This window comes from Anomaloglossus baeobatrachus, chromosome 2 (assembly GCF_048569485.1).
Source record: "Anomaloglossus baeobatrachus isolate aAnoBae1 chromosome 2, aAnoBae1.hap1, whole genome shotgun sequence".
In the NCBI taxonomy this organism is placed as follows: Eukaryota; Metazoa; Chordata; class Amphibia; order Anura; family Aromobatidae; genus Anomaloglossus; species Anomaloglossus baeobatrachus.
The window spans coordinates 220,868,693-220,884,206 of record NC_134354.1 but is presented as its reverse complement, the minus strand read 5'-3'; the positions used below and the strand labels follow the sequence as shown (position 1 = coordinate 220,884,206).

At 45.4% G+C, this 15,514-nt stretch overlaps 1 protein-coding gene across 1 annotated transcript in view; it reads right to left on the bottom strand.

Annotated features, from left to right (window-relative positions):
• Positions 1 to 15,514, bottom strand: part of LOC142291248 (serine/threonine-protein kinase 38) — a 125,035-nt gene that overhangs the window by 4,572 nt on the left and 104,949 nt on the right. The window contains exons 9-13 of the mRNA XM_075335627.1: positions 13,543 to 13,604; positions 12,679 to 12,796; positions 5,941 to 6,064; positions 4,466 to 4,561; positions 1,282 to 1,376 (exon numbers count right to left, since the gene is read on the bottom strand). Coding sequence (XP_075191742.1) covers positions 1,282 to 1,376; positions 4,466 to 4,561; positions 5,941 to 6,064; positions 12,679 to 12,796; positions 13,543 to 13,604 — 495 coding nt within the window. The remainder of the gene's footprint in view (positions 1 to 1,281; positions 1,377 to 4,465; positions 4,562 to 5,940; positions 6,065 to 12,678; positions 12,797 to 13,542; positions 13,605 to 15,514) is intronic.

The following is a 15,514-nucleotide window of genomic DNA, read 5'->3' as shown; positions in this document are numbered from 1 at the left end:
ACCGAAACTATTAATATGGCTGCTTGGCCCTTAAATATATAACCCAGTCGATCCCTTTAAAAGGTGAGAAATAAATGTTTTGAAGTTCAGTCTGGAAGCGCATTGAGGCAGGATGGTGCACTTACAGCTTCTTAGCCTCCGCTATATTTCTAAAATAGCAGCACCCTCATGGCTCATTGACAGGTATGCTCTGGTACACTGGCCACTGATCTGTGTAGAAGACAGATAAGGGTGCTGCTAGTTCAGTGGTGCTGCCAATAATACAGCGGACACTAAGGAGCTGCAAGTATATCGTCATGTCTCAAATGCGCTTCCAGAATTAATTTCAAAACATGATTTCTCACTGTTGAAACAGCACTTTGGGGTAATGAAGAGATCAACTGGGTTCTCTTTTAAAAAGGTTTACACCGTTACATTAATTAGTGGATTACATTTTCTGACAGCATCTGTTTAAAAGAAACCCAACAGTCAATTCATACTGCCTGAACAACGGGCAGTATAAGTCAGACCCTACCTGAATGATTGTAGACAGGTATGCTTTTCTCTGAAAGTCTCCGACATCTCAGAAAAAACATAACCCTATCTCTTAAAACTAAAAGGGTGAAATTTCACTAGTTTGGTGGCATCCCTGGCCAGCTTCTCCTAGTGCCACTTTGATGACTGACAGGTCTCTCCTAAAGCTCAGACATAAGAAATAACTGTCCAGGGCAGCCCCAGAAAAGGTACGTCCATCCCTTTGGTCACCATCCAACTGTTCAAACTATTATCTTACTCTGAAATGCTAAAGCCAAGCTCCGAATTATACTGCCCTTGGTTTTGTGTGCCATGAAACAACTGACAGGTTCCCTTTAAAAAGGACGAAGTCGTCCATACATTCGTGGGGGGGGGAGAGAAGGGGGCTACGGGCAGGTTATATTTTCCTACAGAAGCGGGTGGTTAGGAGCAACACTGGGCAGAAATAATAAAATACATAAAAAAGGGGAAACCGCACCAAATCAGCACTGCAGTTACCTTCATTACCAGAACTGGTGGGGGACTTTCACAAAAAATGAAGTGACTGGAAGACCTCTTTAAGGACTAATTTTTACCCTCACTATACTGAAGACTAATTAATGAGGAGATCTGTGACCATATAAAAGCCGTTAGTCATACAGGTCACTGATCGCTGCCAGGTTCTGGCACCAGAATGTGCAGCTGACTGTACTCTGCAGTAGACATGGCAAATGTTAAAAGATAAAATGCAGAAATCTTAACGCCGGTAGTAACATTCTAGAAACTCACCCATTGGTTTAAGAATGTCTGAGTCTGGAAATTCATCAAAATTTGAGGTGTCATCGATACTTTTTATTTCAATAGGTATTGCAGCAGGTCTTTCCCTGTAGACGAAAACATTAAAGTGGATTTAATAAAAATAATTTTAATTAAGAAAGGTAAGAGGGTAGATCCAGGCAACTACCGTCCAGTAAGCCTGACATCAGTAGTATGCCAAGTTTTTGGAGGGCATTTTTAGGGATAACTTGCAAAAATATATTGCAGAAAATAATATAATAACTGACAGACAGCATGGATTCAAGATAGATAAGTCGTATCTAACCAACCTGTTGGGGGTCTATGAGGGGGTAAGTGCAAATCTGGATATTGGTAATGCAGCTGATAGGATTTATTTGGACTTTGCAAAGGCATTTGATACTGTACCACATAATAGCCTTATACTAAAGCTCCAGAAGCAAGGACTAGGGGAAACTATATGCAACTGGGTAAGGAATTGGCTAAATGATAGGAAACAAAGAGTAGTCATAAATGGTACATTCTCTAAATAGGCTATAGTCAGCAGTGGGGTGCCGCAGGGATCTGTGCTAGGACCGATCCTTTTTAATCTCTTTATTAATGACCTTGTGGATGGGATTGATAGTAAAGTCTTTGCTGATGACACTAAACTATGAAGGATATTAAAAACTGACCTTGATAGTACAATATTACAAAAAGATCTGGATAAGATGTCAGAATGGGCAGATACTTGGCAAATGAGATTTAATGTTGATAAATGTAAAGTAATGCACCTAGGACGGAGTAATCCTATAGCTGCGTATACATTAAATGGAAGTAAACTTTTGACTACAGAACAGGAAAAGGACTTGGGTATTCTCATTACAAATAAGCTGAGCAGCAGCACTCAATGTCAGGCAGCAGCTGCTAAAGCAAACAAGATTCTAGGGTGTATAAAAAGAGAGATAAAATCCCGTGATCCCAACGTATTGTTACCCCTCTATAAATCACTTGTAAGGCCACATCTTGAATATGGGATCCAATTTTGGGCTCCACATTTTAAAAAGGACATTCAGAAGTTAGAATCAGTTCAAAGGCGGCAACTAGACTACAACAAGGAATGGAAGGCCTCCCATATGACGAGAGGTGGAAAAAGTTAGAATGTTTAGCTTAGAAAAAAAAGACGTCTCAGAGGACATCTCATTTATATCTATAAATACATGTGTGGTCAATATAAAGGACTGGCATATGACTTATTTCTTCCAAAGACAATACTAAGGACCAGGGGGCATACACTGCGAGTGGAAGAAAAGCGATTCCGGCAGCTAAATAGGAAAGGGTTCTTTACTGTTAGAGCAGTCAGACTGTGGAATGCCCTACCACAAGAGGTATTAATGACAGATACTATAACAGCTTTTAAAAAAGGGCTGGATGATTTCCTCACTACACAAAACATTGTTGGTTATAAATGACTTAGTGACTAAATGTAGAACTGGTGGAGGAAGGTTGAACTAGATGGACCGAGGTCTTTTTTTCAACTTAAGTAACTATATGTAACTATGTAATGTTAAATGTTATTGTTCTTAGCAAAACAAAATAGCCTGAAACTGAGAAAATTATGTAAAGCTCAACATACTGATCTTTAACATCTTAACAATATATGACCGATTGAGATTAATACAATCAATAACATCAACATCTCCATTATATATGTCAGAGTCTAACATACAGGAAGACCTGAGCAGAATAATGTAAACAGTAGTTTTGTAGCTATACGACATATATTATTTTTATAGCGTTTTGTTTTTTTTACCAATTCACTTAAACTTTGGCTCAGGGTGAACTTCGGAGTCTAATGGTTAAACCGACCGACTCAAGTGTGCAAGAAAATACCTATAAGTACCTGATTAGGTCCCTGTGCTGGAATACTTAGCCCAAAAGAAGCATGTTTTACGTCATAAGTCGTGTTGATGCAGTTCGGGAATCTTTCCCCGCACAAGATGGCTGATTTAACAGCTATTGGCTGCTAAATCCCGCTGTCAAAGATTTAACGCGCTGGCAAGGGAGGGTGGGGGGGGGGGAAATCGCATCATTAGCCATTCCCATTGGCATGCCAGTGACATGATCGTGGGGTACCGATGGGTTGTCATGACAGCCAGGGGTCAGCTGATGACTCCTGTGTCTGCCATGACGCTCTTACAGTGAATGTCGGCTGCGTGTTGGCACTCAGATTTGTGCTGTACAGAGCAATGCCCATGTACTGCTCCATATAGCAGAATTGATCACACGTCTAAGGGGACTAGTAAAAATAGTATATATAAAAAAAAAAATAGTTTTTAAAAAGTTGAGAAAAAACACCCCTAAACGGAAAAGTTCAAAATCCCCTCCCACCCTATTTGTCTCATTGAAAAAAAAACAAAAAAAACATATATTTTATCAGAGTTCAAAGATGTGAGATCAAGGTTAAAATAAGTTAATCCAATTGGTAAGCAAAAAAACCCCCCAAAAAACAACACCACAAACTAAAACCGCCAGGATTACTTTTTTTTGATGCCGCAACATTGCAATAAAATGCAATAAGAGGCGATCAAAACATCGCATGTACCCAAATATTGTATCAGTAAAAACGTCAGCTCAGGGCGCAAAAATTAAGCCATCACTGAGCCTCAGATCCCAGAAAATAAAAAGTATGTTTCGGTTCTTGGAAAATGATGCCAATAGTGACTTTTTTTTACAAAACATCTGAAAGTTTTTTTCACCGCTTAAATTAAAATATAAAACTATACATATTTGGCATCCACGTACCCATACTGACATGGGGAATCATATCGCCAGGTCAGTTTTATCATATAGTGAACATAGTATATAAAAAAACAAAACAGTAAAAAAAGAATTGTGGAGTTGCACTTTTGCAATTTCACTACATCTGGAATTTTTTTTCCCATATTCAAGTACACAACTCGTCCCACAAAGAACAAGCCCTTATACTGATTGAAAAATAAAAATTATGGCTCTTGGAAGAAAAAGGAGGAAAAAACAAAAGTGCAAAAACAGAAATGGACATGGCGTGAAGGGGTTAAGTGAATGAATTACAAGTCATACCAAATCACAGAACTCTATTCTGGTCTATAACATTGCTCATAGGCCCGGCTGCATGTTCAGGTTCACCGGTTGCTTTTAAAATAACAACAAGGCCTACCTTATATGTTCCCAGTCAACGCCTTCAAAGAATGGGTTAGTTTTTATCTCTTCCACCCCTGAAGCCCCAACTCTTTGTTCCCAATCACAACAAAATCTGTAAGACGAAAAAAAAAAAAGAAATACAGATGAATAAAAACAGTACAGTGTTAGAAAATTAATACAATGTTAAAACATATATATTCAGAAAATGAACTAGTCATGTTTTTGTGTAACATATACTTAAAGGGATTGTGCTCTACTAGGAATACTCCTTTTCATTCCACCTTTTACCCCCCCCCCCAGTTAAAATAAAGGACCCTGTACTCGCGTCCCATTTTGGCGCCATTGCAGCGCTGTCGGTAATATTGTGACATCACGGGAGCCCAGCGTTCAATTACCACCAACTTCTCTCGCCATGCCTTCGGCCCAACAAACACTCAGCAGGAAGTGAGTGGAAGCTGGAGCATCATCTTCTGTTTATTAACTCATTTGATCCCAAGTTGTGGAGAGAGAAACTGGTGGTGATTGGACGTGGGGCTCACATGACATCACAAAGTCACGTGAGCCACGAACTGTGGTTACCAACAGCGCTGCAAAGGCGCCAGAACTGGAGGAGAGTACAGGGTTTTTATTTTGACTGGGGGAAACAAGTGGAATTAGAAGGGGTTGTCCTAGTAGTGGGCAATCCCTTTAAAGGCAATTTTATTTTATATCCCAAAACATGTTAACATAAAAAAATTAGTAATGTTGCAATTTTCAGTTGCCACCATGGTTATTTTAGACTAACTTTAGACATACTTTCAAGATGAGTTTTCAGCAGTCTAGCAGCAGAGGCAGGATTACAATGACAGGTAACACCTCTATACACAGCTGATAACACAGGATCCACCAATCAAAATTTAGAGGTCATTGCTTTTCCTCCTGCCCTGCGCTGCTGGCATGGGTTCCGTCACGGCTCGCGTATCGTAACAATACCAGTCAGGGGCTTCTTCACCGGCCTTGCAGCTCCAATCTCACTTACTCTGGATGTTAGGTCTAATTTATCCAAAGGAGGGGAGAGTGAAATGGTCACCAATTACCTGCAAGGATCCCATGGGCCCTAGGAGAGCCAGTGATGACACAGCTGGAATGGCCTCAAGAGTGGAGGCGAGTAAAGGACAACCCCTTTAAAACGCATGTTGACAGAATGATTGCTTTGCGGATCGTTTAGCGGAAAACTATCCCTGCCATATATCCCAGACTAATATCTCATTTATCTATTAAAAACATCTAGCAGTGGATTATCTCAGGAAGACTCAAGGATGGACAGTCTAAAATAGGATGTACCATATTTTTATCTCACCCAACATTAAACAATCTGCTCTACCCACACGAGACTGTTAGCAGAACCCGCAGATATTGGCAGATTTGGCCAAAGTTTTCAAATTTGTATGGGGGGGGGGCTTAAGATAAAAAGGAGTATGCTAAAACAGACCCTTTTTAAAGGCCACTTACCTTAAGATCAGGTCCTTTGCTTTTTCTGAAATTGGAACCTCTGGAGGAAATGTTAATGTTTCTTTCCAGTTCATAACTTTCTTATATGTCTCTTGAGGGGTCTCAGAACAAAAAGGAGGATAGCCTTCAGGAAAAAAAAAAAATAATAATAATAATAATACAGAATTACGTAAGTTCGGTATAATGCGGCTCAAGTAATTATTGAACTTGACTGATGAAGGATGCGTGTGCCGATTTGGCATTAACTCTGTCCAACACGAATAAAAAAAAAACCATGGGGTTGTGTGCACCTATCAGCACGATTTATACATGTGAGTACGAAGAGGGCTTGAACTCTATGCCAACTATTGGACCTTCTAACGAGCCCTTTTATAGGGCAGATAAAGAGAATTTTGTTACTTACTGTAAATTCTTTTTCTTATAGTTCCGTCATGGGAGACCCAGACCATGGGTGTATAGCTACTGCCCCCGGAGGACACACAAAGTTACTACACTCAAAACGTGTAGCTCCTCCCTCCTAGCATATACACCCCCTGCTAGCCCGTCCTAGCCAGTTTAGTGCAAAAGCTGAAGGAGGACATCCACCCACAAGAAGAGACAGAGTAAAATCCGGTAGAACCGGAACCTCTGTCTACAACAATAACAGCCGGTGAAGACACACGGAACAAGAAACCTGCCAACAGGCAATAGGGAGGGTGCTGGGTCTCCCATGACGGAACTATAAGAAAAAGAATTTACGGTAAGTAACAAAATTCTCTTTTTCTTTATCGTTCCTATGGGAGACCCAGACCATGGGATGTTCTAAAGCAGTCCATGGGTGAGAATAAACAGACAACTGAGAAGCAGGCAAAACCTAACTTCACAAATGGGCGACAGACGCCGGAAAGATGCGTCTGCCCAAGCCCGCGTCTGCCAAAGCATGAGCATGCCTTGGGTAGTGCTTCGAAAAAGTATGCAGACTAATTCGAGCTGCAGTCTGACAGACCTACTGAGCCGTAGCCTGGTGCCTGAAAGCCCAAATGGCGCCGACAGGTCTGATCAAATGTGCTCTGATCCCCGGCGGGGAAGGCACTTGAGTACACTTGTAGGTCTCGGAAATGGCCGACCTAAGCCAACGAACCAGGGTCGGCTTAGATGCCGAGAGACCGCTACGCTGACTAGCAGTCAGCACCAGAGAGAGGTGCACCGCCTAATAACGGCGGTGCGAGACACATAGATCCGGAGCGCCCGCACCAGATCCAGGATATGCAACGCTTCCTCAAAGCGATGAACAGGAGCCGGAAAAAAGGAAGGCAGGAAAATTGCCCCGGATAAGGTGGAAGCAGTAACCACCTTAGGAAAAAAAGTCCGGAGTCGGATGGAGACCACCTTGTCTTGATGCAAAAGACCAAAAAGGGGGGTGACTCCGAGAGAGTGCAGCCAGAACTCTCTGACGGGAAATTATAGCCACTAGAAAGACTACTTTCTGTGAAAGATGAAACAAAGAAACCTCCCTAAGAGGCGCAAAAGGGGGGTTTCCGGGAACCGGGAGGACCGGATTAAGGTCCCAGGGCTCCATAGGCCGCCGGAAAGGCGGAATGATGTGAGATGCGCCCTTAAAGGAGCGCACCCGGACGATACGCCGCTGGCACATACTGACAGAGCCGAGACCTGTGCCTTAATGAGGGATAGTCCTAGCTGTAGACCGGACTGTGGAAGGGACAGGAGGGTCGGCAAGGCCAAAAAGGTCAAAGGACACTTTGGAGCTCGAGTCATAGCGGAGATGACTTCAGGAAGGATACCAGAAGTCGCCAAGATCCAGGACTCAAGAGCTACGCCGTCAATCTGAGAATCCAGAATTCTGACGGAAAAAAGGACCTTTTGAGAAAAGGTCTGGACGGTCCGGAAGATGCCATGGCAACCCAACGGACAGAAGGAGCAGGTCAGAGTACCAAGCCTGCCTGGGTCAGTCTGGAGTATGAGAATGACCCGACGGCCCCCTTTACTGATCTTGCGCAGGACTCTGGACAAGAGGTAGAGGGTGAAATACGTAAAGAGACGAAGCTGGGATCAAACATGAACCAGTGCGTCTACCACAAAACCTGAGGATTGTGGACCACGGTTGGACAGCTGAAATAGTCTGCCTCGCAGTTTTCACATCTAGGATGTGGGCTGCGGATACGGTGGACTAGGAGTCCCTTGTCCACTGAAGAATGTTGAGCCGCCAAGATTGCCAGGCGGCTGAGTGTCCCGCCCTGGAAGCTGATGTAGGAAAACGCTGTCACGTTGTCCGACTGGACTCGAATGTGCCTAGCCGCCACCAGATGGTGAAGGCTTAGAGAGCTAGAAATACAGCTCTGATGTCCAGCACATTGATTCAGAGGGCTGATTCGGACAGAGTCCAAGCGCCCTGCGCTCCACGGTGGAGATATACTGCTCCCAAGGCGGATAGACTAGCATCCTGGTGAGGATCACCCGGGACGGGGCCAGGAAGGAGCGTCCCTGAGACAGAGTGGCCGAAGCCACCACTGAAACGAGCCCCTGGTCAGTGGCGAAGCCAACATCCCGTGGAAGGAGGGAGTTCGCTTGTACAGCGGAAAACATCCAGTCTCAGAGGACGCAGGAGAAACTGGGCAAGGAATCGCTTCCATTGACGCCACCGTCTGACCAGCACCTGTATATTGTGTCTGGTAGAACGACGTCGACCGCCAGCGGAGGGACTACTGATCGACTAAGAGCAGCTTCACAAGTGCCGACAGTCTCGAATTGCGTCCCTGAGAACCTCTGGTTCGAAGTCAGAGTGGACTTGGACAGAATGACAAGCCACCCGAATAGGTTAGAGTGGCGAGAGTGAGCGAAGCACTCTGCTAAGAGTCAGCACTGGATGAAGCCCCGACAAGAAGGCCGTCCAGGGCAAAAGATCACTGCCAATCCCTAGGGGTGCAGGACCCTAATCACAGCTGCCCCAATGAGAAGACTCAAGGGGCCGTGGCTAACCCCAAGGGAAGAGCCACGAATTGGACCACTCCGATTGTTAAAACGTAGTCAACGCTGGTGTGAAACTGCGATTGACCCCTGCAGATAGGCATCTCTGATGCCGATGGCTGCTAGGGAATCTCCTTGGGTTCTTGATTGATCCGGTGAAAAAAAACACACGGAACAAGACCGAGACTCCATGTGAAAACGCCACACCTGACTATGCTTGAAAAGCTAAAGATCCAGGTCGGAAGGCACCGCCCTCTTCGGGGACTAGGAATAGATTTAAGCAAAAATCTCAGAACCGTTCCCAGTCGGGAACCGGTACAATTACTCCATTGGCCTGCAAGAAATGCCACGGCCTGTGAGAAGGCGGCGGCCTTGGAGCCGGGAGGAGTTGACAGAAAAAATCTGTTTGGCGGGTGGACAGAATTCCATCCTGTAGCCATGGGAGATATAATCCCGCCCCCACTGAACGGAGACGTGTTAGAACCATACGTCGCCAAGTGGAGAGAGCCTGCCACCGACCAAGGAGGTTGTTGGCGTGGCTAGATAGCTCGGAGGAAGCTGACTCAGTGGCAGCATCTCCTGCGGTCTTCTGAAGACGCAGCTTCGAGCCATTTGCTTCTATGAACCTAGGCCGAGCTAGAGGACGATCAGATGGAGGAACGGAAACCACCGAAACCTCAACTGATTCCTGCGTTGGACAGGATCCGTGGTTTAGGATTGTGGCAAGGAAGAACACTCCCCGCCAAGAGCTTCCTTAATTTCATCCAGTTGGTTCCGAAGAAACTGGTCCCCCAAAGGGGAGCCCAGCAAGGAACCTCTATAGAGGTATCTGCCTTCCATTTCCGAAGCCACAGGAGCCTGCGGATAGCGAGGAAAGTAGCCAAGACCACCGCCGTGCGGTGTCCAGCATGGCAGACCTGGCATAGGATGAAAAGACTGAAGTCTGGAAGTTCAGGCAACCGTTTTGGGCATAGAGTCCCTGTGAGGGAATGCATCTCCTCCAGAGAAGCAGAGAAGGTACAAAAAAACCGCACTGCTGTAAAGCTGAGGAGAACGAAGCTCCTGCCGCCCCCATACCGACTTGGCCAAAAGGACAACCGGGCGGACCGCAAAACCTTAAGTGAGGAGCCATCAGCCACTGACATAACGGTCCGGGCTGAGCCACCTGAGGTGAATGAGCCCCCTTCTTGACCACCATTGGTGGACAGGGGAAACACAGTCCGCAGAATCACGCTTCATGGGAAGCGACTGTCAGAGCGGACCCTGGGCTTGGTCACAGGGGCCTGAAAACTGGAGTGGTTAAGGAACACACGCTGTGTTCTCCTAGGTAAGGTAACTCCGGCGGATTGAGGTCCAGTACAAAATTAATGTACCGTGGGATCCTTATAGAGGTGCCGTCAGCCACTGATACAACTATCCGGGCTGAAAGTCTAGACACCGGAGTGGCCACCCTTGGCGAATGAGTACACTCCTTGACCACCTCTGATGGGAGGGGGAAACAGGCAGCAGAACCCCGCTGTGGGGTCTGCAGGACAGGCTGTGGGCTGGGACGCAGCAGGCTGAAAACTGGATTGGTTAAGGAACACACTCCTCGTCCTGTTAAAGGTATACTGACGCCTTTCTGCCAGCGGGGAATACTCCCCTGATACAGGCGGATGGAGGTCCAGTACAAGTATAATGGACGCAATCCAATCATTCGCATCTGCGTCACGTACGGACGGATCAATGTACATAAAGTAGCGTCCGAGCCCCATAGAGACATCCTCCTCGTCCAGTGAGTCAGCTCGTAATCGGAGCTGCGGGACGGGGAGGACAGGGGACCCTGCGTCTCCCTGTCAGGAGGACGGGGTCTGAGCCCAGAAGGAGAGTCCCTTGTGAGCTTTGCTGAGCGAGCTGAAGCAGAAAACGCCCTGAGAAGGGGGCTGCATGCTCAGCAGATGCCGGGACAGCCGACCCCTGGAAATAGGATTCCCCCAGGGGTCAGCCACCGAAACTGGAGCAGCTGGAGGGACCACTAATGAGCCTCCAAGCTGAGGGGCCACAGTGGTTATGAGCTCGGTACAGCCGTACGAGACTACCTGCAGTATAATAAAAACAGTCTGCAGCCTCGCTCTGTGAGACATGCTGCAGAGGTGGGGGCTCTGTCTAGAATGGCCCCCAGCATATATAAACGGATAAAATAAGCAGCTGCACAAACCGGAGGTCGTGGCTGCAGATCGTTTAAACAGACATGTCTGTGCCCTCTAGTCCCTCAGCCCCGGCCCCCACTTGTCACAATGTGGAATCTCTGTGCCTCTGCAGGCACAGAGAATGCTGAGAAAATGGCGACCGGAGCAAGGAGAGGGGGCGGGGCCTACTCTGAGAGCGGCAAATGAGGTAGCCAGGGGAGGGAAACCTTCCTTAGTGAGGAGTGTCCCTTCCCTTGTGCTGCACAGCCGCTGGGCGGAGCCACACTGTCCCTCTGCCTGACTGACATGTAGAGACAGTGGAAACCGAAACTAGGCCTCAGGCGAAGCCGGGGCCTCGAGTAAAACATGCGGCCGGCGTGCAGGCACCATCGGCGCGGTTCTCCAGTGAAAACTGGAGAACCGGCCGGAAACGTTAACACCAAACATAAAACACACTCCCCCAATAATAAACATAAAGGACCCCTGGAAAGACCACTTTCTGTGGTAATAACGTCTCATATACTTAGCTTGTGAGACGCAGGTTGCCAGGTTCCTGGGGGGTGATAGCGCCGTCCAGCAGGATCCTGCACAAGGGCTGCGGATGGAGACCGGTCTCCTGCAAAGCAGTGAGAACCGTGTTGGCTCCCACTTCAAGCCAGAGCCCCAGCATGGGATGGTGAAGGAGCGCGGCATGAGAAGGCTCCAGCCTTGGAAAATCAACCTTAACAGCACCGCCGACACAGTGGGGTGAGAAGGGACATGCCGGGATTCCAGCTGGACCCGCTTTTCTTCCAAATCTTTGATCCAGAAGGAAAAATCAAAAATCAAAATCAGAGATGCATGTGTGTGTGATCCTCCTGAAACACAAAGCATTGAACTGGCTAGGACTGGCTAGCAGGGGGTGTATATGCTAGGAGGGAGGAGCTACACGTTTTGAGTGTAGTAACTTTGTGTGTCCTCCGGGGGCAGTAGCTATACACCCATGGTCTGGGTCTCCCATAGGAACGATAAAGAAATTAACTTTTAGGACTGTTACATCAAATAGGTGTCAAAATAATTCCAGTTCTATTCTACTCTGAAGAGGCTGTTTGCATATCTAAATTCCCAGAGGAGCACTGCATGGCCTGTACACAAGATAAGTTATCAATATCAGATCAGTGGGTGTACAACACTGCCCCCCCTCCGATTGTTTAAGAGCTACTGGTGGTCGGATGTAATGAAGAATAGGAGCTGTTCTACAGTACCAAGCTGCGGCTGCAAAACACTAAATTAAACTGCGCAATGCATCTCCATTCTATGTGTTTACATGCGGTTGCCACCATAGCTTAATAAAGCTCATTGGTGCAGATGCCGGACCCCCACCTATCTGATATATATTACTGATCCCAAAGACTAATATCTCATCTCCTATCCTTAGGATAGGTCATCAAGATCTTGTGGCTCAACAAATCCTTTAAAAAGTATTTCTGTATGCTTAACATTAGAGAATATGGCCCAACTGGACAACTCCTGAGAATAAAGTAGCCCAATGATCATCAGTATACAGTCGGTCATGATGTGACAAACCCTTTAAAAATGTGTTCAGTTAAGTAAAGTAAAACCTTACCGATTAACATTTCATACATTATGACTCCTAAAGACCACCAATCGCAGAGTTTGTTATAGCCAGTTTGTAAGAATACTTCTGGTGCTATATAGTCTGGAGTGCCAACTGTAGAAAAGGCCTAAAAAGAAAAAGAAGTCGAATTTGAATGACCACATTCACTTTACCATACAATAAACTGAGAAAAAAAAAAAAAAACAGGAAAGAAAATTTAAAAAAAGTGTGGTGAAAAAGTGTAATAAGATTAAAAAAAAATATATATAAAACACTAATCCACAATTGGTTTCTTAAGTCTTATTTTTATGATATTTGTTGTGCTCTAAAAATGACACGGCTGCCTGATTCTCCAGGTCAGTGTAATTACACGAATACTAAAATTGTTGTTTGTTTTTTTCTTTTAAAGTGGTGAAAAAAAAATAAAAAAAATTGTAGAAAAATAAACCTAAATTTTTTTTTGCTATTTTCTGAAACCCATACTTTTTTATATTTTTCACTGATGGAGCTGTGTGAGGTATTTTTTTTGTGTGTGTTTTGAGCTGTAGTTTACGTAATTTTGGCATTTCAATTTTTTTTTCCGATTTGCGGTGTTTACTGTACAGAGTAAATTTACATATTGATAAACTGGACTTTTTCAGACATGGCAAAATAAGTTGTGTTTTTTTTCTTCAGTTTTAACTGGGAGTGGAAAAAAAGATATTTGATTTTTTAAATAATTATTTATAGAATTGTATAAAAAAGAACAAGCAATTGCAGGACAGTATTGCAGTATATAGTTATATGACGGTCTCCGCAGCTGGGCATCACAGAAGTGCCAAGAAGTCAGTGATGACAGACGATTAGGAATGCATCATGCACCGGGTAACATACCAGCTGACGTCTATTTCGTTTCCACGTCTCCGCTTTCCTCTTGGAGTTCATATTTTGAAAATCTGCAATAAAAAGCAAATGTGAGAATGCAAATACTTTAAATCATACAGGACGATACACCCATAATATTGGACAAGAAACAATTCCCCATCAGGTGATCCATATAACAATGAATAAGTATTTTACAATGTATCGGCCACTTCAATAGGTATGTATATGGCAGAAGATCTGTGACAAGTCGGCCAAAGGAATAACGACACGGATTGTGAAAATTGGTATCGGATTGGTTGCTAAAAAACGGATTTTTGTGTACTCACCGTAAAATCGTTTTCTCTTAGCCATCATTGGGGGACACAGGACTATGGGTGTTATGCTGCTTATCCATAGGAGGACACTAAGTAGATGCAAAGATGTTAGCTCCTTCGCTGCAGTATACACCCCCTGGCTCAGCCAGTCTACTTCAGTTTTAGTACACAAGCAGTAGGAGAACAAGTAACAAAAAACGTGAGTGAATACTCATAACAAAAAAGTACTAAGACAGAAAAAAGCTAAGGCCCAATAGGGCAAAAGGGAGGGTGCTGTGCCCCCCAATGATGGCTAAGAGAAAACAATTTTACGGTGAGTACACAAAAATCCGTTTTTCTCTGAGCCTCATTGGGGGACACAGGACCGTGGACGTCCTAAAGCAGTCCATGGGTGGGTAAACAAACAACGCAACCCAAGGACTAGGAACCAGTCCCAGATAGTGGAGTACCTATCTCGGTAGGCGCTCCTGGCTATCGTTTGCAGAATTTTCCTACCTAGGTTCGCCTCAGCCGAAGCCTGGGTATGGACTCAGTAATGCTTTGAAACAGTATGTAGGCAAGACCAGGTTGCAGCCTTACACCTCTGTTCCACTGAAGCCTGATGCCTGATGGCCCAAGAGGCGCCAACTGCTCGCGTGGAATGAGTCCGCAGCCCACTAGGAATGGGCTTGAGTTGCAAGCGGTAGACCTCCTGGATCACAGAGCGAATCCAGTGAGCCAGCGTTGCCTATGAAGCTGCCTCTCCTTTCTTAGGCCTTTCAAGAATGACGAACAAGGAGTCTATGTTCCTAAAGGGACTGTCCTAAGTACGTAATATCTGAGAGCCCTCACAAGGTCTAGCTAATATAGAACCCTTTCCACCCCAAGGACTGGGTGTGGACAAAAGGAAGGCAGAACAATGTCCTCGTTCATATGAAACTGGGAAGTAACCTTCGGAAAAAAATCCGGAAGGGGGCGTAGAACCACCTTGTCCTGATGAAAGATCAGAAAGGGTTCGCGGCAAGAGAGTGCTGCCAGTTCCGAAACTTATCTGATGGACGTAATCACCACTAAGAATTTTACCTTCCAGGAGAGAAGAGCAAGAGAAGATTCCTTAAGAGGTTCAAAAGGGGACCTCTGGATACCGTCCAAAACAAGATTGAGGTCCCATGGGTCCAGCGACAGTTTATACAGGGAAACTAGATGGGAAACACCCTTGAGGACAGTCTTGACTTGCGGATTGCAAGGTAGGCGGTATTGATAGAATATCGAGAGAGATGAAACCTGCCCCTTAAGGGAGCTGAGGGCCAACCCCTTTTGCAACCTGACTGCAAAAAAAAAAAAAAAAAAAAAAAAAAAAAAAAAAAAAAAAAAAAAAAAAAGAAATCAAGAATTCTGGGGATCGCCAGAGGCATAGGTTTGACATTAGATTCCCTGCACTGGGAAAGGAACGTTTTTCACGTACGGTGGTAAAAACGGGATGAAGGCCGGCTTTCGGGCACTGTACATGGTGGAGATGACCGGAGGAGAGAATCTCGCTCTTGTTAAAGTCCAGGTCTCAATGGCCAGGCCGTCAGCTTCAGGGCTCTGGAGTTCTGATGGGAAATGGGCCCTTGGGTCAGCAGGTCTGGGATGCTTACGAGGAGCCATGAGAAATTGTACTAATTCAGCATACCAGGCGCACCTGG